The 21,225-nt window shown below is 41.3% G+C and overlaps 1 protein-coding gene across 1 annotated transcript in view; it reads right to left on the reverse strand.

Moving 5' to 3' along the window:
- frem1b (Fras1 related extracellular matrix 1b) overlaps window positions 1-21,225 on the reverse strand; it is a 63,090-nt gene that overhangs the window by 20,229 nt on the left and 21,636 nt on the right. The window contains exons 12-24 of the mRNA XM_088599109.1: window positions 20,836-20,926; window positions 19,603-19,770; window positions 16,782-16,990; window positions 16,295-16,388; window positions 15,480-15,732; window positions 13,909-14,103; window positions 11,018-11,203; window positions 9,847-10,043; window positions 8,397-8,622; window positions 6,293-6,437; window positions 4,459-4,600; window positions 3,813-4,008; window positions 2,423-2,687 (exon numbers count right to left, since the gene is read on the reverse strand). Coding sequence (XP_088455235.1) covers window positions 2,423-2,687; window positions 3,813-4,008; window positions 4,459-4,600; window positions 6,293-6,437; window positions 8,397-8,622; window positions 9,847-10,043; window positions 11,018-11,203; window positions 13,909-14,103; window positions 15,480-15,732; window positions 16,295-16,388; window positions 16,782-16,990; window positions 19,603-19,770; window positions 20,836-20,926 — 2,367 coding nt within the window. The remainder of the gene's footprint in view (window positions 1-2,422; window positions 2,688-3,812; window positions 4,009-4,458; window positions 4,601-6,292; window positions 6,438-8,396; window positions 8,623-9,846; window positions 10,044-11,017; window positions 11,204-13,908; window positions 14,104-15,479; window positions 15,733-16,294; window positions 16,389-16,781; window positions 16,991-19,602; window positions 19,771-20,835; window positions 20,927-21,225) is intronic.

A 21,225-nucleotide genomic window follows, 5' to 3' on the forward strand; every position in this document is an offset into this window, starting at 1 on the left:
AGCTTGGGAAATCTTTTTGTATCCAAATCCGGCTTTAAACTTCTCCACAACAGTATTACGGACCTGCCTGGTGTGTTCCTTGGTCTTCATGATGCTCTCTGCGCTTTCAACAGAACCTTGAGACTATCACAGAGCAGGTGCATTTATACAGAGACTTGATTACACACAGGTGGATTCTATTTATCACCATCAGTCATTTAGGACAACATTGGATCATTCAGAGATCCTCGCTGAACTTCTGGAGTGAGTTTGCTGCACTGAAAGTAAAGGGGCCGAATAATTTTGCACGCCCCACTTTTCATTTTTTTATTAGTTAAAAAAGTTTCAAAAATCCAATAGATTTCGTTCCACTTCAAAATTGTGTCCCACTTGTTGGTGATTCTTCACATAAAATAAAAAATTTATATCTTTATGTTTGAAGCCTGAAATGTGGCAAAAGGTTGAAAAGTTCAAGGGGGCCGAATACTTTCGCAAGGCACTGTATTTCATTTCTCACACAGATTTTAATGGAAGACATATTGGAAATGTGTGTTTTTCCAGTCATACACGGCTTTAACCCCCCAGTCCTAATGCTTTGTGTCAAGCCAAATTTTCTTTTTTGACATGCTCCAGTTTTTTTTTTCTATTGAGGGAATTTAAAGTCATGAGGCAACACATACAGTACCAAGCACACAATGAACCAGACAATCGGTGAATGACTCCTGATCAACACATTGGACCATGAGAAATAGGCATATTGAGGAGAGGAGCACTGCATCTTTGCCAGCCTCCTGCCTGGCTGATGGAACAGCCTGATCCCTGCTGACCTGGGCTGAAATAAAGCCAGCTCTTTGGGTGACAAAAGAGCTCCCTTTTCTTAAGTCACAAGATGATGGGTCAGGCGTACAAATTCAGATTTGTATTTCATTGCATTCTAGCTTCTACAGCATGGAAAACACGCCTTCTTTTGTAATGCAGCCCCTCCTCTTTCCACCCATCTTCCTCTTTTCCCTCCTCTTCCCACTCATTAACAAAACTATGCATTCCCTCTCAAAACTAGGGCATTTCCATTATCGATCATGCTTCCCTTGTCAACAGATTACCGGAGAATTTCAATTTAGCCCTGAAGTGGGACATGTATATATCTCACTTATCCAGCATCGTAATATCACCACTTAACCACATTGTGGAAGGTGTTGCTGGGGTCTGTTAATTTTGCCTTCAACAAACGTTATGCTTAGATGCCATAAATCTGACTTGCTTTAGCAGACCCAGTGACTTAATGCTACTGTACATAACAAAAGATAGGAACAACACCCACAAACAGGAGAAAGCAGATCAATGTCTGCTGCATATCAAAGGACAGATCCTAGAGCAGGACAGAGCAGGACAAGCAGTAATTACTGTACATATCAAAGAACAGGACAAGCACCCATATTGTGAAACAAACGTCTTTCTGAATGTATATAAGAGTTGGGAAACCCTTGCAGTTTGTCTGGTCTGTGGGGAAGACCTAGTGCGCGTTGGTGTGCTTATTGAGCTCAATAAAACTGAATCTGCACAAGACTGTGTCCTGCTCCTCTGATGAAGAATTTCCCACAACAATCCATATTGATAATTTAGCATGCTGGGCATACACTTTTAGAAAGATTATCATGATTGTACCATACGCTGACCCTTTTCTGTTTTTTGTGTAGTTGTACTGTATGTGATCCTTTCTCATTACAGGTATGGGTTTAATTGTTATGTACGATATGCATGTAGGAGAATAAAAAAAGCCCTTCATCAAGAGCAAATTAACAAATCGCAATTTAGCCTGTCAGAGAAATACAGAAAACATCATTCATAATATAAATATAAATATTTAGGAAAGGCAACTATAAAACTCAGATTTCATCCTGTTGTGTTGATGGTCCAGAAAAAACAGGCCTTCTGTTTAAATGCTATTTTTTCCTTCTACTGTGTATTTGAAAATAATTACAAAAATAAAGCATAATTAACCGTTGATATGTACTGTAAATTAGTAAAATTCAATGTGTCCATGCAGCTCATCGCCTGCTACAAGGAGTGATGTACAAAAAAAGGCAAAGGTTTATTCCCTGCTGTTAAGAAAAGAGACACAATGTAGCAGCTGTGGAGCCTTCTTCAGTTATGAAAGGCTCTACAGCCAAAACGTTGTGCTCTTTTCTTTTTATCATGGAATAAACCTTTGGCTGATCCTTCCTTTTGCAGCCTATGCATACTGACACAGGTACGTACCTGTGATTTTAAAAAGCATAGAGAGTGTGAAGAAATATAGCATGCCCATCAAGGACTTCGTATTTCAGTGTTTCAAATCTCAAACTGTAATTTCTTTTCTGTACTTCCCTCTGTAAAGGGATCATCTGGCTCTGCCTTGCAGACTCCCCGTAGCCCTGCAGCTCGCCCTCTGCCCCCAACTCACCTGAAGGAATCCTGTCCATCCTCATGGCTGTTGTCGTGCACGTAGCACACTTTCTGAGCTGCTATGTCCAACTGGCTGAACGTGGCAATGGGCAGGCCGGGATAATTGATGGACTCTATGTGACCACGCACAGGTGGCACAGATACGGCATACAGCAGCTCCTCCACTTTGCCGGTGCCATCTGTTGCTAGGAGAACATCTGTCGTCAAGGTCACCCTGTCACCCTCAGTTAGAGTTACAGGTTTGGTGAGGAGAACAATGTCACCTAGGGGAGAGAGAGAGGAGGGAGACTGTGGGCTTATCAGTTCTGGATTGGTGCTGTATCATACGACTTATGAGAAGCCTATAGTTCCAAAACAAGGAGTTGGTGCAGCATAAAAACAGTACCATCATAACAAATGGAGGGAGGAGGGAATAAGGGACGACTACAACTCACTAAACATATAACTCACTGTGCATTATGTTGCACTAATACACTGCGGGTTGTGCATTTACACAGTACACAATATGTACACAGTGTACTAATTTGAATTAATTGAAGAGTACTTTTCTCTGAGTACACAATATCAGATTGTTGGAAAGTTTTATGTGATTTATGTCAATTAGCAACAACACAGTTACATTTTAAACAAGCAGGTACAGTATAAGACCATGAACTGTCTGAAGCTGCACTGTTCACATTCCTATCGGGTCCGGTTCAGTGAAATTGAAAAAAGGGGTTCTGGAATTGTGAGTGTACTGTAAGTGGCATCCTGGTGTTACTTCACGTGTTACTTGCTACAGGAACAAGTATTGATATATTCATCCAATAATTTTCAAACTCTTTATCCAACACAAGGTTGTGGGAGAGCCAGAGCATATCCCAGCAAGCAAGGGGCTTTGAATTGTGTACCACTGGCCTAAGTGACATGGATAAAAACTATGACTTCCTAAAACTTCCTAAAATTGTAATGTGGTTCATTATGTTTGTGCTAAAATAAAAATTAAATTAATATCCTGTAATTTTGTGAAGTATTGACTCTAAGATGAATAAATCAAAGATAAATAAACCTCCACATGAAGTGTTTAATGACACACATGGAACACAGGAACCAGAAAGTGGAAAAGCACAAATGATCAGGCAGAGGTCAGACAGTTATCATGGTGTTGGGCTGCGGTTTCAACTGTGAATGTCCTCTATTGTTTGTACCTACAGTATGGTGACCTTAACATTTTTTATTTAGAAGTAGATGTGTAACTTATCTAAGCAGGCCTGGATTCTCAACAATATTAACATTATTATGGCTTGGCTTCAGCCTCCAGGCCACATTAAAGGATGGAAATTGCAAAGGGGAAACAGTTTTTGGGGCTAAGATAGAAAGCACCACATGCCAGACCTCTCACACCCCACCTTTGTCAATGTCCCGCAGGGAGATGAAGACACTGTGGGCAGGGCTTTCATTGTCCAGGTCAGTCAGGTAGAAGCGGAAGCTGTCATGACCTTTGGCCCCCAGGATAGTTGTGTGCAGGTACCACAAGCGGTTCATCTCCACATCTTCCTGAGTGAAATTCATGCCAGGCTGCAGTAAAGCCCAACCCCCTGCTATCTGGACAACAGAATGGGGCAAGTGCCCATTTCTCAGAATTAGGAAATACTAATTTTTGCTTTTTTTGCTTCAAGGTGTAATAACAAACTATTTGTATACAGTAGCTGTAAAAACAGACTGTTAGTCAAAACAACTTTGCCCTATGAATGAACATGAGAGAGAGGAAGACAAAACAAGCACATCCAGTGAGATTTGTTTTCACATTGCAAACAGCAGGCTGCAGCATCAGTTGGAATATGGATGCAGCTCTGTCTGGCAAGCACCACAGGCAGGGAGGGAATACGTGACTTAGTTCAATCAAATCCAAAATCAACTAATGCGCAATGAACTCAAACTTCAATCTGCCAAGAAAGAGTTTATTGAAAATTCACCCAAGAGATGCATTACCAACCTATCTGTTGTAAGTGTCCAACAAAGGGAACTGAAAATGATTAAGGAGGAAGACCTGACCTTAAGTTGCAGCTGACCAAACTTGGGGCAGGAATTCAAGACATAGTAGAGCCTGTCGCTGGGGGTGTCCTTGTCTTCGGCTTCCAGAACCACGCTGGAAATCACCTTGTTCTCTGCTGCGTTCACCTCAAGACCTGTATTCCTGGAGCAGAAAGTATAAACAGAGCTAACAGTCCACAACAGCAAGGTTCCTGTTAATAAACACACCAGCAACAATTCTGTTTTCTGGTGGCACTGTGCTCCTCCAAACACTGCAACAGAACCAGTACCGCTCTCCTTCCTATTGTCCCACTTGCTCATTAGCTTCAACCTGTTACAGTGAGACAGATCGGTTGAGTTTTCAGCCTTTCAGTTTGCTGACTTTATGCTCAGTAGCATAACTGGGATGCTATTTGGTCTAATATAGATATATTATCCCAGCCCGCTAACCTTACAGAATACCTGTGATGGTAGATAGTTTGAGCTGGATTACACCTGGACTACAATCTACTCAGCAGCCAGTCTGGACTTTTAAGGAAGGGTTTAACTGTACAGAAGATGTTGACTAATAGACTTTTCCTATTTCTAGACAGTGAAAAGCTTTGCTTCTACTGAAGAATTTCTGGTTATTGGGAAAAACCATATAGGAGAATCATTGCAGAAATGTTTGTCTCAAATCATCTGCTTTATGCTGAACTAGAAGAGGACATTTTAGAATGTATCAAAAGTGTCCTAATTTTGGTAAAGAGAAATGATGCAATATTACTAACTTATGTAATGTAGCATTTATGTTGTAGTTGTGTGATTTTTCCATTCCAGCTGTTTTCACAATCTTAATTACAAACACATAAAGAGACAACATTCTTTAGCTCTAAAACAATAATTAAATCTGACTTCACACTCATACTAAATATACAGATAATTACAAAATATACAGCACAAATCTTGAATGTAATTAATGTAATATTAACGTTACTTCAGTAGCTCTATCAAACCCCATTTAACACAGGGAACCCCACTTTGTAATGAGGAATGAGCCAAGGAGCTGTTGCAAGGGTGAAGATGGGATGGTGGGGGATGAAAAACTAAAATAAAAAAGTCAGCAATAAGTGTCATATCTGTGGAGAAAACTAGGGTTTGAGAGTCCAAGACATGCGAATAAGCATTTTTAAACTCCATGAATGACTTCTAGCCTGTGATAAATACATACAATGCGATAATATGTGTTTGTCAGATTCCATTATAGACAGAACCAGTTAACATATTGCCAAGAGTACAAAGGACAGACCAGAACTGTTGCACTGAGACATTTAATTTAGCTGTGTAATGACTTAAAATGACTCCATAAAGAAAAGAAAAGCATCCATCCAACAACCATGACTTAATTGATATAATCCACTGCCACCCCGTTGAGAGCAAACTGCTAACTATTGTTAGAGTACTGTAGATATAGCTGAAGTAGATATGGCACAACCAAACAGCAAGGACAACAGCCCTGCCAGTTTGTTTCGCATGAGAAGAAGCTGCCTCAGCCTACATCTTGAAAGGCAGGTCCACCTTGTCAGCACAATCCGCAAGGAAGTGAAGCAGGCGAGCGGTGCCTGCCAAAAACACGCATCATTTCTGCTCTCCTGGAGCTTACACGACGCCTACTGCCAAGCGGTGACCCAAAACTCCTGATCTAAGGAAAACAGAAATGCTCAGAGCTGCACCTGGAGATTTGACTGAAATACAACAAATTCCCAGTCAGAGGACTTTTCCTTGCGTGTGCACAACACAGGTTATGTAGCCCTCCCCCCTCCCAGATCTCCCCTTTACATTTTTGGCTTGGTATTTTGTCCCAGGGCGTGCTTACTTCAACAGCCTGGGCTTTTCATCGTTGACTGGTATGATGTGGACATGCACTGTCCCTTGGACTGTGTGTTTGCCATCTGTCAGCTGAACGGCGAAGCTGTCCTTGAGGGTTTCTGTGTCATCGTGCATGTAGACGATCTTCATTCCTGCAGAGAAAGAGGGGGGGGCAGGGGGTGGGGATAGGAGAAGAGACAGTTGCCACTCTGTGAGGATTCTCCAAAGTTCAAAGCTAAGAAAAAGACTGGATTTGGGGTCTGAAATGCCCAAGTCTGAGCCTACTCTTCACAAATCACATTTCCTTACAGTACTGTATATGTAAACATGTCATTATCTGAAAACATCACTGGATATGGCCATCATAACGAAAATCTAAAACAAAATCACAAAATATCACCAGCATCACAAAAACATCAAGTTAACAAACATGTCATTATTTATAAATGGCAGTTGCTGAGTAAGGGGATGGTATTGTTTTATTTGTATGCTTCTGGCAGTTAAAACAACATATGGTGCACCTAAAATTAATACCACACCATATTTGAAAACACTTAAACTGAAATCATGGGAAATCCACTGTAAATCACTGAGGTCAAGCATCAACAAGAAAAATGAGGGCAGAGAAAATACAATTGTAATCTTGCGTCCTGTGTTGCTGTTCTTTTATTCAGTTATATGGTTTAAAGCATACAGTATTTAAATTATAAATAATTATCTGATTCCGTTTGTAGATAGGTTTTTGTTAATATAGATGTCCTTGTTTTCTGACAAGTCATACTGGATGATGTGATTAAGGAAGGGAGAGATCAGGAAGAGTGAGAGAATGAAGCAAGGTAGAAATGTGACTGTTAAGCTGTAAAAACAAAATATTGGTCTCTTGTCCGGTTCTCATCCTTGCATTGTTCAACCCCCAATTCACGAGCTCTACAGTTCCACAAAGCACAGGGAGAGAACTGCAAAACCACCCTGCAAATATAATAAAGCAAAACTAAAGTGCCACAGTACAGTGGTGAGCATTGCTGCCTCACAACACTCAGGCCCCAGATTCAATTGTTAAGCTATCAAGTTTGAAGTTTGTACTGGATGTTTTCTCCATGTTTGCATAGGTTTCCTCTGAGCGCTCCAGTATCCTTCCACTGTCCATAGACATACTGGTAGATTACTTGGCTTTTCAGGAAAACTGGGGCTAGTGTGTCTGCCCTGCGATTGACTGGTGTCCCATCCAGGGTGTATCCTGCCTTGTGTCCATTGCTTGCCAGGATAGGCTCCTGCGAGCTTGTATTGGATAAAACTGCTAGATAATTGATGGAAAAGCAAATAAAAATTCCAATCACACCACACTGTACCAAAAGACTACAATACACTTGACATAACAGGGGTAAAGTAATGTCTAGTGTCTCAAGTCAAAAAGGACTCTCAAGATCTGTGCACAATTTTAACATTTCCAGAAATACCCTAAATGTCCAAAGCTATCTAATAATTTGAAGAGAGCTGATCAAATGACCTGTGGAAAAGCAGCTCAACACCACAGGCACTGTGTGACCTTTGTTTCCAACATCTGGTAGAGGAAATAACTGGACTCTACTGACAGAAAGAGCAAAGAAGGGAAATCTGTTTTATTGCTGAGGTTGATGAGATTACATAGTGAACTTAAAGTAAAAAGAAAACCAAAGATGAGACTAATAACTGATCTAGCTTAGTACACACCTCTTTCTATGTATAGTTATAATTTACATTTGCAACAGGATTCAGAGACTATGAACGTATCTGTTAGGCTCCATTCGGAGTATTGCTTGCCATGCTGCATAAAGGTCATTGCTGTCCTGGAATCAGCTCAGAGAAGAGCAACAAGTTACATTTCACCACTTCAGGATCCTTCAGAAATAGCTGGATGAGATCTTCAAATCATTAAGCTGCTAGTGCTTGCTTACTAAAAATCTGCTAAGAGGAAAATGTGCCTAATTGACTGAGCTAGTAAGTGGCTTTTCTTGTGTTCTGATTTTCGATTCTCCATACCGTAGGTCAAGTAAGACCGTTGTCAAGAGCACAATGCAAGATGAAAACGTGCTATTTATCCGAGGAACTGGTCCAACAAAGAGGACACTGACCTTGGCGGAGCTGCTGTAAGGTGAAAGAGTGAATCAGTAGATCCTGGTCTAGCATGCCAGAGCCCATCTGTTTATAGCGGCTCATCTGGAGCCCGTAAATGCCATTCAGGATTGTCCCGTAGGCTGGACGGACAAGGACGGAGAAGGTCAGGGTATCAGGGGGAGCATCTAAATCCACAGCATCCAAGACTGCCGGACTCAGCTCACTCATCCCTCCCTCTGTCACCTAGAAGGAGCACCAGGAGAAAACACCCCATGAGTCAACTTTGTTCAGTCTCATCAAGATGGGAAGACATACTGTAGCTGCTCCTGTTCCTGGAGGAGCTGCTATGCCTTTTGGTTTGCAGTTTTCTACAGGATGTTACTTTAAGCCCCAAAGTTATTACGTGTCTAATCAAGCCTATAATGGACTTACAATATGTAGTGGTTCATGTTGTGGGTTCAAATCCTAGGTGAGACACTGTCCCAGGTTGTACTCTTGAGACAGACAATTCAGCCAAACTGCTCCAGTAAAATCACCACTTGTATAGATTAACGCAAATATAAGAGACTCTGAGTAAAAGCTTCAGCCCAGTTAAAAAAAGTAAAAAATTGTAATAATCCTGCAGGCACACTAGCCCTCCACGACCAGCACTGAGCACCAATGACTAAGAATGAAGGACGAGAACAATATTATAACCTTAATGAAAAGTGATCAGGTAAAGAAAACGGGTCTGACTGCTCAGCCATGCTGTGCCACAAAGTAGAGGAAATCCAGCGGCACAGTGGATATAATGAAAGTTACCTTGAAAGAAGAGCAGCCTTGATACAGAATGCAATATTAATATAACAGATGTGAAAAGATAACAGAATGCAGCGCCTTTGAAAAATCTTTTTAAATCACAGGTCAAATGATGAAGAAACACATTTTAAAACTGTACTCATTATAGTTGACATACAGTACTTGTGCTAGTATATACTGTATATCAAACATATCATAAGTGCTCAGAATATATAAATGCATATATTTTTGTAATGTATCATTATGTCATCGAATGTGTTTCAACATGTTTCAGTCTTTTTAACAAATGGTGGGACTAAACTAATCTTTATTCCTTTCCTTATCAAAACAGAGGATCATAAGAGACTTTTGTATAATAGATTGGTTTGCTATAATAGATTGGCATACTTTGAAAAATTTGTCAACAAAGGCACCATAATAAATCAATAAAATAATATTAAAACTAAAATAGTAGTGCTATTTTAATACAAACACAAGGACATTGGGAAATAAAATTGGGTTCCATTCACCAGAGAGGAGAAATTGGAACATATTTTAAGAGCTACTTATTGAATTGCTGTATTTCAGTGCAGTTTGCACACGGTCCAGAATACAGTGTTATATTATACAGTGAATATTATGTTAACTGAACTTGAAATATAAATAATCACTGTGGAGACAGCTACTCACTGTGAGGTTCCTGAGAAGAAGGCTAGGGACCTCGTCGTTGGTGGGGTTAATGATGATGTAGAAAGGGACGGATGTGGACCTGTGCACCCCGTCACTAACAGTCACCATGAAGTGGTCGGAGGTGGGTTCGACACCCTGATGCTGGGCCTGAATGTAGTTGATGTAGCCAGACGTCAGGTGCCACAAGCTGAAAGAGACTGGGCACAGACGCTCACTCATCAGTCACACACGTCATTGGGCTACGACAGGAAGTTAGGTTCAGGGATCAGGGATGGGGGAAAGTTTAGGCCTGGGGTTATTTTCGGAGCCCTGAGCAGTCTTTAGGGCCTGCAGGTAATCCTGAAGAGAATTTTAAGTGGACAAATATGGAGCAGACAAAAAATCCACTGCTGCTGATCATGTGAAGCTCATTCAGGTTTTTAACAACTTGTGGTCCATCCTTCTTATTCTACTTTGTCTTTGTCTGGCTGCAAAACACCCAATTATCTGCCATTTACTCCACCACTTATTTTCACATTTTCACTGTGGTTTCTGTCATTCTAAAGTCCCAAAATTGTTGCAGTACAGAAAAAGCATTAATGAACATAAACAGTAGCAGTACTGGCATCTCAGAACCACACTAATCTGTTAAAGTTCTGTATTCTACTTTGAAAGTTAAAATAAACAGTATTTTATAAGTATTGGTGAAGCTAAAAACTTTTCAGAACTTATTTGGCATATTTTATGTATTTGAGGCATATTTTTCAATTAAACTCCTTACTGGGGAGTGTCCATCACAAACAGTGGATCATACTAGAAATGTTCTATGGTTGTGGCCCTGTGAAATTCTCAGATTAATCTGAATGGCTCGCATTTGTTCCTTAGAGGGGCCATTGTGAAACTGAAAACATCACCGGATATGGCCATCATAAAATAAAACAACACAAAAAACAACCATGTCATTATGTGGAATAAAAACACAAAATATCACCATAATCACAAAAACATCAAGTTAACAAACATGTTGTTATTTCCAGGCTATTTAGGGAGTAATGTAAACATCAACAATAACTGTGTTGATTACTGACTCTTGTGATCACTTTCACTGGAATGGTTTCAGTAATGCTGTTGTCATGTAACCGTGTGAGTTGGCCATTCCAGTTCACCAGGAATGGCTGCCAGTTGTGCTTACCCACACGGAGGCCTGCGTTACTCTTCTCATGTCCTGGTGAGGGCAGAGTGTTCTCCAGGAAGCCGTGTCGAGGGGGAGCCTCCAGGTGAAAAATCAGATCCTCGGACGGAGTGTCCAGGTCGGAGGCGTTCAGGACCTCTGGAGAAAGGCAGGCCGAAGATCCCTCTTCCACAACAAACATGCCCCCTGCCAAAATAAGCCCTTCAGATTTCTGTCTGTTAAAGAATGGGAAAAGCTCAAATCTGATCCCTTCATAATTTAATAACTGTCTTGAAGACTTTCTTGGAGTGTGTGGATGACACTCTAGAAAATTAACCTTTTTAAAGCACTCTATGTATTTGTTAACAACAGTGATGTTTTAAGCTTAAAACACAAAAATTGATCAGAACGAGTTGGTAAATGTAGACACATTCCTATCTGAAGGGAAGGAAGAGACAGGCGATCTCAGTGGCAGTGTGGATGACATACAGTGCTGCTCTAGAGATGAACATACAGTAGCATTTCCATGGGCAGTATAGCAGCAGATGGGACGAGAGATGTGTAAGTGACCTCAATCGGTTATTCCATTTCACTGACTGTCACAGACAGAAATCTATCAGAGTGCTCCAAAAATAGGTTTTCCTACTGTTCTTTTCCTCCATAATATGTAAGGGGTTTTAGGCTGATGTAGTTAACAATTTGAAAACTGGCCGCCTTTGTCATTGATTATTTATTCATCCGAATAAAAACATTAACTTAAAAACACTCAGATTTTTTTTCAAAAGTAGTACAGTACGTACAGTACTGTATTCTCCTGTACCCTTAGATAAGCTACCTGAAACATGAACAATTCTGAATACTAAGAATCTAATTTGAAATCTAATCTGATTTTGAGATTTTAAACTCCATGGGGAAAATGTATCACTGCAGAAGCCCTGTGCTGAATAAGTAGAAGACAGAACCAGGAAGGGTCAATAATGAATTTGCATTAAAGGCAACTGAATACCTTGAAGTTCATTCAAGAACTGGCTGATAAGGCTCAGCTCTTCACTAAGTGTGGACTGGGACGTGGAAGCAGTGATCGTAACTCTCGGCTTCCCCTGAGTGTTAGGGAGACAGATACCCTGTCAGATCTCCCTTGTTGTGAGCTTCGGTGCCAGGCCAGGACAGTCAGCCCCTCTCCCCTGCTCGGCACGGAGCTCTCTCCCAGCTCAGCACCTCCTGGCAGGGGGCCAGGCTGCTGCCACCTGGGTGCTGATAAAGCCATCATGTCCATGCTCATTGGCATCTGCTCCCATTTACTGCGCTGATAAATAATGAATGGAGAATATGGCACTAATGGGGTTGGGGTGGTTCAAGCTCCTCAACAAGGAGAAGAATTAATGACCGTCAATCTGGGGGAGAAGAGATAAACTAACCATCCGTGAAAAGGAACCAGATTGTTTTCCCCCCCCACTACTTATTTTGCTTTCAGTAAATACTCTTACGACTGTCTTTATTCAATGCAAATTAATTAGAAGATTACATTTTGCTCAAACTGTGGTAGAAAGCACACTTTGAAAACAAATTAGTGCATTGTTAAGGAGAGCTCCTGGGCATTGTTAGTTTTTTTTTTCTTCATAATAAGGCTCTTTTTCTTCGGTGGGTGTCCTGGCCTCTGCCTCTTAGCTCTGGCACTCCCTGTGTGTAATCCCACCCAGCTGTGGGCTCACCCGAGACAGGGCTTCTCCAGCACAGTAGCAGCCGTGTCCCCAGTGCTCACAGCCATCTGTTTTCCATTGATAACTGCATTTGATTTTTTTTTTTTTTACTGCTGATATAACACAAAATCTCTCTGGGCACAGAGCTGAGCTGAGACATATCCCTTCCTGTCTCAATAATAAGAATACAATGCGCGCTGAACTGGCTCTCCCGTTGAAGGGAGTTGAGCCCAGTGAATAAAGGGGAGTTCTGCCTAGTTAGTGACGGGATACCAACCGGGGTCCCATCTACTCATTTGAAAGCGCAGATATTTTTTGTTCTTTTGTTTTGTGGTTGTTGTTCAGGGCATTATTTTTTTGGTCAAGGATAATTCCTCTGGGAAAGGGATTAAGCTTATTAGTGAAAGCTGGTGTTTTCCTATTTCTGCTGCATATATTTTGAGACTTATTTTGAGAGTAAATTTTACACGAATAGGTCATCCATCCATTTTCTATCTTCTTTATCCAATAAAGGGTCAAGGGGGAGCTAGAGCATATCCCAGCAGGCAACAGGCTCAAGGCAGGATAGAACTTGGACAGGACGCCAGTCCATCACAGGACACACACACACGAGGGACAGTTTTCCCAGAAGTCAATTAACCTACTAGTATTTAGGTTGAATTTTGGGTTGGAAATTGGAGCACCAGGAGAAATACCACATGCAGATGAGCAGAACATCCCTAATCACTTTGCCACCATGTTGCCCCTAACAGGACATTTTCTTACTTTAAGTTTTTTAATATTCCGTATCTGAAATACACTTATTTCGATTATCCTCAAATACTATCTCATCCCATACAGTAACTGTGATATATTCTGGCATATAACTGTGCTGATTAATATTACAAACAGTAAGCGAATGTTCACATGGCAGAACCAATCGGCCCCCTAATTAATCCATACTGATACACTATACTGCACAGCCGTAGAAAGAAGGAAGGATGGAGATTTATTTTTTTAAATTTATTGGCTTTTTGAATATGAATTTCTACAAGGTTTGCTAATCCTCCTATTTTGGCAAACATAACTGTTTCACTAACTAAAATGGAATCTAGATCATTTATAGAACTTAGGAACCACAGTGGTTCTAGTACAGATTCTCCTGGTACTCCACCAATTACATCACCCAACTTTGAACGCTCTTTTGAGAGAGATCAGCTGAGGGAAACGTACCCACAGCAATTGCAGGGGGCTGGTTGTTAACGGGGAGGACAGTGATGTTGAGATCATAGACAGGAAGTGAGCCATGCAAAGGTACTGGGGGAGGACGGGCATCTTCCTGACAGCAGCTGTCCAGCGTCCCTGCCTCTCCATCGGACACAATCAAGGTGATGATGTCTGAACGCGACTTGGGTCCGATCTCACCACCTGAATAGAAACAGCAATTTCAGTACTTCCTTTGAAATTTAATCAGAAACTTCTTGATGAAAGCAGTAAAAAACATTCATGGGGCTGATGGTGCCCATTACTATGAAGACAGTTTTAAATCATCCCATCAACTTGGGTGGTCTTAGAAGTTAAAGGTGCGCTTAAACTCCAATTATGCTAAATTGTTATACAATTTTGTAGATTCCTAAAAGTAAAATATTGGTTAAACCAAAATCTGATTACTTTAAGTTGAAACATGTTAAATTTTAAAGCTAACATTGAAGTGAGCCAATGAGTTCAAATTGGAATACTTTAATTTCAATATTTCAATACAGTAAACCATTACTCCAGTGGAGTCCAGATTTAACAGACAAAATCTGGTAAAGGGAGGTTTTGTCTGCAAAACTGACTTCTGTGGTGTTGAACTGTGGTCTGCAGTCAATACACTGGCTGAACACATGAAACTGAATTACAAATGCAGTGATTGCTTTGGCAATTTTGTCAACGAAACTGTATAGTGAATAAAAGGACCTTTGAGTGACTCTTTGAGTGCACCCATAAAGATAGAATCATTCCATAAGAAATTTAGTAAATTAATCCAAGATGAAGGCATCCTGTTATCCAAACCATGCAAATCCAACAAAATTAGCAAAAACTAACTGTAACACTCACTCACACCGGACCATCTGGATTCACTCTAGAGTTACCACAGCAACTGATGCAACTCAACTACCACACCTGGTAATTCACCAGTTACCATAATTACACAATATGGTAGAAGATCAATCCCACCTGCAAGTAATTAAGATTCACTTCCTTCACTCAACACTGTATATTGAAGATCATTATTCATGTTTGTTCCTTTGCTTAGTCTTAGAGCTTTGTTTAGAATCATGGCATTCTTTGTGTTTGCTCTAGTTTACTTTCGGTTCTTGACTTTGTTTCGTTTGACTTTGCTTCTGGATTTCCTTGTGCATTCTAGCATCTACTGCTGGCTACGAACTTGATATGTTTTCCCTTGGACTTACTTTTAAGAATCCAAAAGTATTACTTTTTCTAAGTGCTCTCCTGGTTCCTGATCTTGCCTGCCTTTTAACTTTGTTTGCTGGATTTCCCCTGGATTGTTTGCTCAATATTATCCTGTAGTCTGCCTTGTCTTCTTCACCTGCACCTGGGCCCATAGACACAGCCCACAGCTGCACACTAACAAAGCAAAATGGATTTACCCTGCTTTAACAACAACATGATCACACATATCGTGGGTGCTTGAATGCACAAGAGCTGGTGCCTATGATTAACAGAATGTCTGGGAGTCTGAAAGAAGATCTGTCCTGTGACCTAAGAAAAACAAGAGGGATGGAAAGGTTAACAGCTACCTGTGTGCACATAGGAAATCAACCCTTGCAGGACATCTAGCTGTGAGAACTTGTCCACTGTGACTTCTCCCTTTTTCACCACTCCATGGGTGGGTGTGCGACCCAGCATGTAGGTGAGCCTGCTATCATCACTGTCAGCATCTGTGGCATACAGGTACTCTGCTGTGATCACCACCCGGCCCCCTTCTGCACATTCCAGCCCTGACATCAGTCCAGCTTGCAGCGCAGGTGGCTCATCGTTCACAGGGAGGATCTGAGAGAATACCAGAACAGCTCATTTGTTAAGGGCATCTACATGATTCTGCACAAGAACAATAGGATATCCGATTCCATAAGAGCATGAATAAAACATCTGATTCTGTAAGAGTAACAGCAGAATACCTGTTTCTCCATGAGAATCAACAGGACACCTGAAGAGTCTGGAACATTTTGTCACCTCTAAAATAATTGTTCTCTGGAACCATTTAAAATTTGGAGGGCTTATTACAAGCAGGTTTCTATGAACGTTTGTTGCCTTGAGTCCTGCTCATATTGTTCAGATTGTTAAACCAAAATGTCTGAAAAAGGCCAGTTATAGCTACTGTATGTGAAATGGTTGACTAAAAGCTGTCCTGTGTTGAGTACTAGCTTTGTATCTTTTTGAACAGCGTTTTGAGTGGGCTTAATTGGAAGAAACGTCCACTTATACAGTACATACTAGCAATGAAAGTGTGACAATATTTGTATCTCTCACAGGAATTCTTTGTTACTGTCTGACAAATCTACATTCTTGCACAACTATAACAAGTACTTCAGCTAGTGTTTTATAACTTTACCTGCACTGCCAGAGTCCCATTGGCAGAGTTAAAGCCATCAGTCACACTGAAACCTATCCTATCTTCAAGTGTTTCAGAGTCATCATGAAGGTACCTGCCACAAAAAGCAGGGAAGCATGCTGAAGACACTTCATTATTGTGTATTCCTGTGTACAATCCATGTGCAATGCTTTAATTTATGGCTCTGTTAATACAATCTCACACAGTTTTTATATACTAAATCGAACCTTCAATACGGACAGTAAATGAATGATCCAATACAAAGCACCTCCTTGTTAACAACTCCTGCCTCTAACCCAGGATGAGAATATTAAGGTTCCCACTGTGTGTCTTCAAGGGCTTGTGGGAAAATGGTTCTGTGGTGTATTTCATGTTTCGAGCTCTGGGCTTCTGCAGCAGGGTAACTTTGCTCCTGAGTGTGTGTGTGTATCTGTGGAACTCAAACACTGATCCCCGCTGCTCAGCAATTCGAAGGAGGGGTTCTCACTGGAGTCGGAGGCTTCGCAGGTCCTGCAGAGTGAAGAAATCCCCCTCCAGCAAGGGCCGCCCCTGCAGATCGACACGCCCGTGCCAGGGACCTGCTCTCAGCTGCACCCTGAGCTCGCTGTCCCGAGAGTCCACGTCCGTCACCAGCAGGCTGTCCTCGGTGATGAAACTGTCTGCACCCTCCTCCACCTTCATCCGATTGGTGAATATCTGCAATAAAGGGACAGCTTTAGGCACATTATTCATTATTAAAGGACATTTTCAGATTCCCGAGAAATAAAGCCTCCTTCCTGCATTGTGCTATTGACGCATACTGTATGCACAATTCAAAAAGCTTGAATTTAACACTACTGTCATGTATTCTTTGCTCTAAGAAACAGCAAAATGGGGAGCAACAGAGTCAGCAGGATTCTACGACATGATGAAGCCCTGCTTCTCTCACAGTCTTTAAAGAGGGAGCTGCACATCTTATTAATTCTGTCTTATTAATTCCTAATTTCAGTCTTCATCTTTCAGTTCCAGAGATTTAGAAAGAGACAGTCTCACTTCATATCAGGAATACCACTTACTGTACTCTGTGACTTTCAGAAGTCCAAAACCCTCTGCATATCAGAAGCAGGAGTCTTTACTTCAACAGTACAGCATGATCAAGACTTTTGTCCTTAGAGACCCTGTGTTGCGTTTCATTATGACATTTAATGTGTGCTTGATCCCACATAAAATCTTCTTTACTGACACAAAGACAGTGGTTCTCAGCCCTGCTCCTGGAGGAACACTATGTCTGCTGCTTTATGTTCCAGCTGAGCTCTCAATCTCTAGTACTGATTTATGACTTAATTGATATGCTTTCTTGTTTAGATTTTTATTTAACTTGTTGCTTCTGTCAGTTCTGAGTGTCAAAAATACCCAACTCAAAGGGTACTGCTTCCAGCAACTTCATCTTACAGCCATACTGTATATGGTGCCTATTCGCAACTACACGTCATTTCTGACTAAACAGCTCTTACTAGTTGATTGATGATAATGATGATGAACAGACATAAGCGGGAAAGATGCTGTTTGAGACATCTCCAAACTGAGAACTTTTTCCTTCTGCAAAAGTCTATTTGATTACATTTCGGGCAGCTCTGAAAGTAAAAATACTTGTTCAAAGATTTGACACAAATTACAAACCCCATTTGACCTTTTAAGAGCTGAAATCAAATTTCTAAAAACAAACATGCTCCAAACAGACAAAATAAATCTAATAGCCTGTGAGTAAGAACTCAGCTGGTGTAAAAACTAGGAGACACAGCAGGACCAAATCTGGGAACTAGGTCCATTCTCTAAAAAGGAGACATCAGCTAGAGATTCATCACTGCTGGAGCAATCATGTTGCATTTTTATGGAAGAGGTCAAAGGTTACAACCAATGGATAAGCCAAGCCCCTTGCATTAAAACACATAGTGGATGACAAAAGAATAATATGCACTGGACCTTTATTTCCCCCCCAAAAAATGGATTTGACAGTCAAGTTCTTTTAGATGCTCAACTTGGAATTACATATTGCTAATAATTCGGATTTATGGTTGCAGTCCCTCTGCAGGAGAGCAAGGACATGTCCACTGGCACACCCACACTGTCAGAGAGATCACTCACTGATGTCACTGCACACTCACAAGCATCTGGAGGTCACTGGCATTTCTGTTGTGCCAAAAGGGTAGCAAGCCAATTACCCATGGATCCCTTTAATTCTAGTGGTGACACGAGGTCTCACTTCTCTGTGTTGTGGGGATAAGAAGAGTAAATCTGTTGTGTAAAGTTATCGGAATGAAGTGCAGGCCCAAAAATCTTCAGTAAAAGAAAGAAGATGAAAGAATGAAGGCACTGCTCTCACTTGAATTCAGTAAAACATTAAACTTTGATTATGCCACATTTTAGAAAACATTTTTAGTTATTTTTGTTCACACCTAAGTACTTTGTAAAGTGCCTTCATCTGTGAATACTTAGTTTTCAGGAATGTCCTAGCTTGGACTAGTTATCAGATTCTTTTTTGTAATTGTGGAATATTTTTTTTTTAATTTAGATGAGAGCTGTTCCCTATTTCATTTCCTTGAACTTTATATAATGAAAAGGAAAACAGTTATATAGCAGGTTAAATTTAAGTTTAGATTAAACATATCTAGCAATATGGACATGTTTCTTACGCTATATTCTTCAGAAATCCTCTACCTGCTATTTGAATTCTCTTGTGTTCTATGCAATATGAGAATTTGGCAGGCAGCTGCTGGCAGTGTATCACACAGCTGAATGCCAAGCATTTCAATGTGTAGAGAGTAGGAGAAATGTGACTCGCCCCCTCCATCAGCAGTATTACCACCGTGTGACATGATCTCAGAAGCTAAGCAAGGCTGGGCCTGGGCAGTGCTGGGATAGGACACCTTTAAGGAAAGCAGGTTTGCTGCTGTAAGTGGTGTGGGTCAAACTGCAGGTGGCACTGTTCCCTCTGAACAAGTCATTTCAATGAAATTCCCAAGTATGGTGACTACAGACACTGCTGCAAGATATACCATTCTTCTTGTGGTACTGTTAGAGTGGTAGTGTTAAAACTATTTTTCTTTTCACTAACTATCCTAATGCCTGTGGGTCCCTTTAATTCGGTTGGTGAAGTAATATCTGACTTCTCTGTGTTGTGGGGCTACTTGCACATTGTTGCTGTAATGCGTCACTGCCAGGCGGATTTTGCATTTTAGCAGTGAGTGAAGAGGGTGCTCTCTTGCATCTCTTGGGATGAAAAGCACCATACAGTATATATTCAGAGTTAATACTATGATTATGGTTACCTCAGGTGCCTGGTTGTCCACAGGTGTGACTGTGATGTTGAAGATGAGCCCTGTCAGAGAGCCCCCCTGCTCATCACTCACAGAGAAGACAAACTGCACGAAGACAGGTTCAGTGCCAATGTCCCTCAGAGGAGGCATGTAGCCCACCTTCAGGTGATTCACTGCATGCTAGAGACAGGACAGTAGGAGCAAAGCAGACGGAATCAAGCTCTAAAGAAGCAGGTCATCCAACCATCAAATGAAAAGAAAGTACAACTGAGGATAAGTTCTCAATCTTGAAGGAAATTCCCAGTCCTGCAGGTTTTCCATGTTTTCAATTTTAAATGGGTCATGTTACACTTAGCCAGCAGACACATCTCCCTGCAGCTCTCAACTGGCTACCCACTGAAGTAGGGTTGCACCCGGTCAGTACCTGGATGGGAGACCTCCTGGGAAGCTATGGTAGCTACTGGAAGTGGTGTTAGTGGGACCAGTGGGGGGCGCCTCCCCTGTGGTCTGTGTGGGTCCTAATGCCCCAGTATAGTGGCGGGGACACTATACTTTAGTAGGTGCAGTCTTTCGGATGAGATGTTAAACCAAGATCATCAGTGGTCATTAAAGATCCCTGGGCATTTCTCGATAAGAGAAGGGAGTTTTCCCAGTGTCCAAGACAAATTTCCCCCCTTGGCCTTTACTGTGGTCTCCAAATTGTCCCCATGTATGATTGGCTTGCACTTGCCCTGCGATGGACTGGTTCCCCGTCCAGGGTGTACCCTGCCCTGCGCTCGTTGCTTACCGGGTAGGCTCAGGCTTCCCTGCGACACTGTATGGCATAAAGCGGTTTGGCAAATGACATGACATGTTACACTTGCAAATAAAAGTTAAACTGGAATGATGAAGGTTTAACTGGATCAATTTAACCCAGCTTTAAGCGACTGATGATTTAAAGAGAGCTAAAGAACCTGTTAAGCTCAGCCCCAGGACACTGGAGTGGGAAAACCCTGCTTTAGAAATATAAGTTACCACTCGACAGGAAGTGGAAATGTGGAGCATGATCATAGCATAAACGTGGAGAGAAGAAGTTCAAGTAGGTATCTGCGTCAGCATGTGTAGGCTGCTGTTTTTCTTCTCTGTTCAGCATGGAATAAACCTTTACTTGTTCTTTAAATGTGGAGAGGTATCACTGATGTTCAAATGTCCCAATAAGCTAAAAATAACTACTAATGAATACTAACGATCTTTTGTAGACAGTACCTGAGTGAAAGATTTCAGCACCGGAACAGACAAATCCTTCTTCATTTTGTTCATGCTGTCTGTATAGAACAGTCTGCCTGCATCATGGAGCCTGCAACATGAAAGAAAGTCAATGCAGATCTCATTCCTTCTACTATGATGGTGTCAGAAACAAAATGGAATATATTCAAAACCCTACTTTTTTCAAAGGTGGTAAAAGACCCTTCTGGAGATTTTCCACAGTATTTTTAAAACAATAAGTGTTTTGACACATATGACACTTGGTAATTGGACCCATCTTGCAAATGTAAATCAATCTGAAAATTGTATCCAGCTGTTTCTTGAAGAAGCCTGGAGTTTGGGCTTCAACCATGTGGCTGGGAAGCCTTTTCCAGATCCCACAACTCTTTG

Source organism: Lepisosteus platostomus, chromosome 11 (assembly GCF_059453375.1).
Source record: "Lepisosteus platostomus isolate fLepPlt1 chromosome 11, fLepPlt1.hap1, whole genome shotgun sequence".
Classification (NCBI taxonomy): Eukaryota; Metazoa; Chordata; class Actinopteri; order Semionotiformes; family Lepisosteidae; genus Lepisosteus; species Lepisosteus platostomus.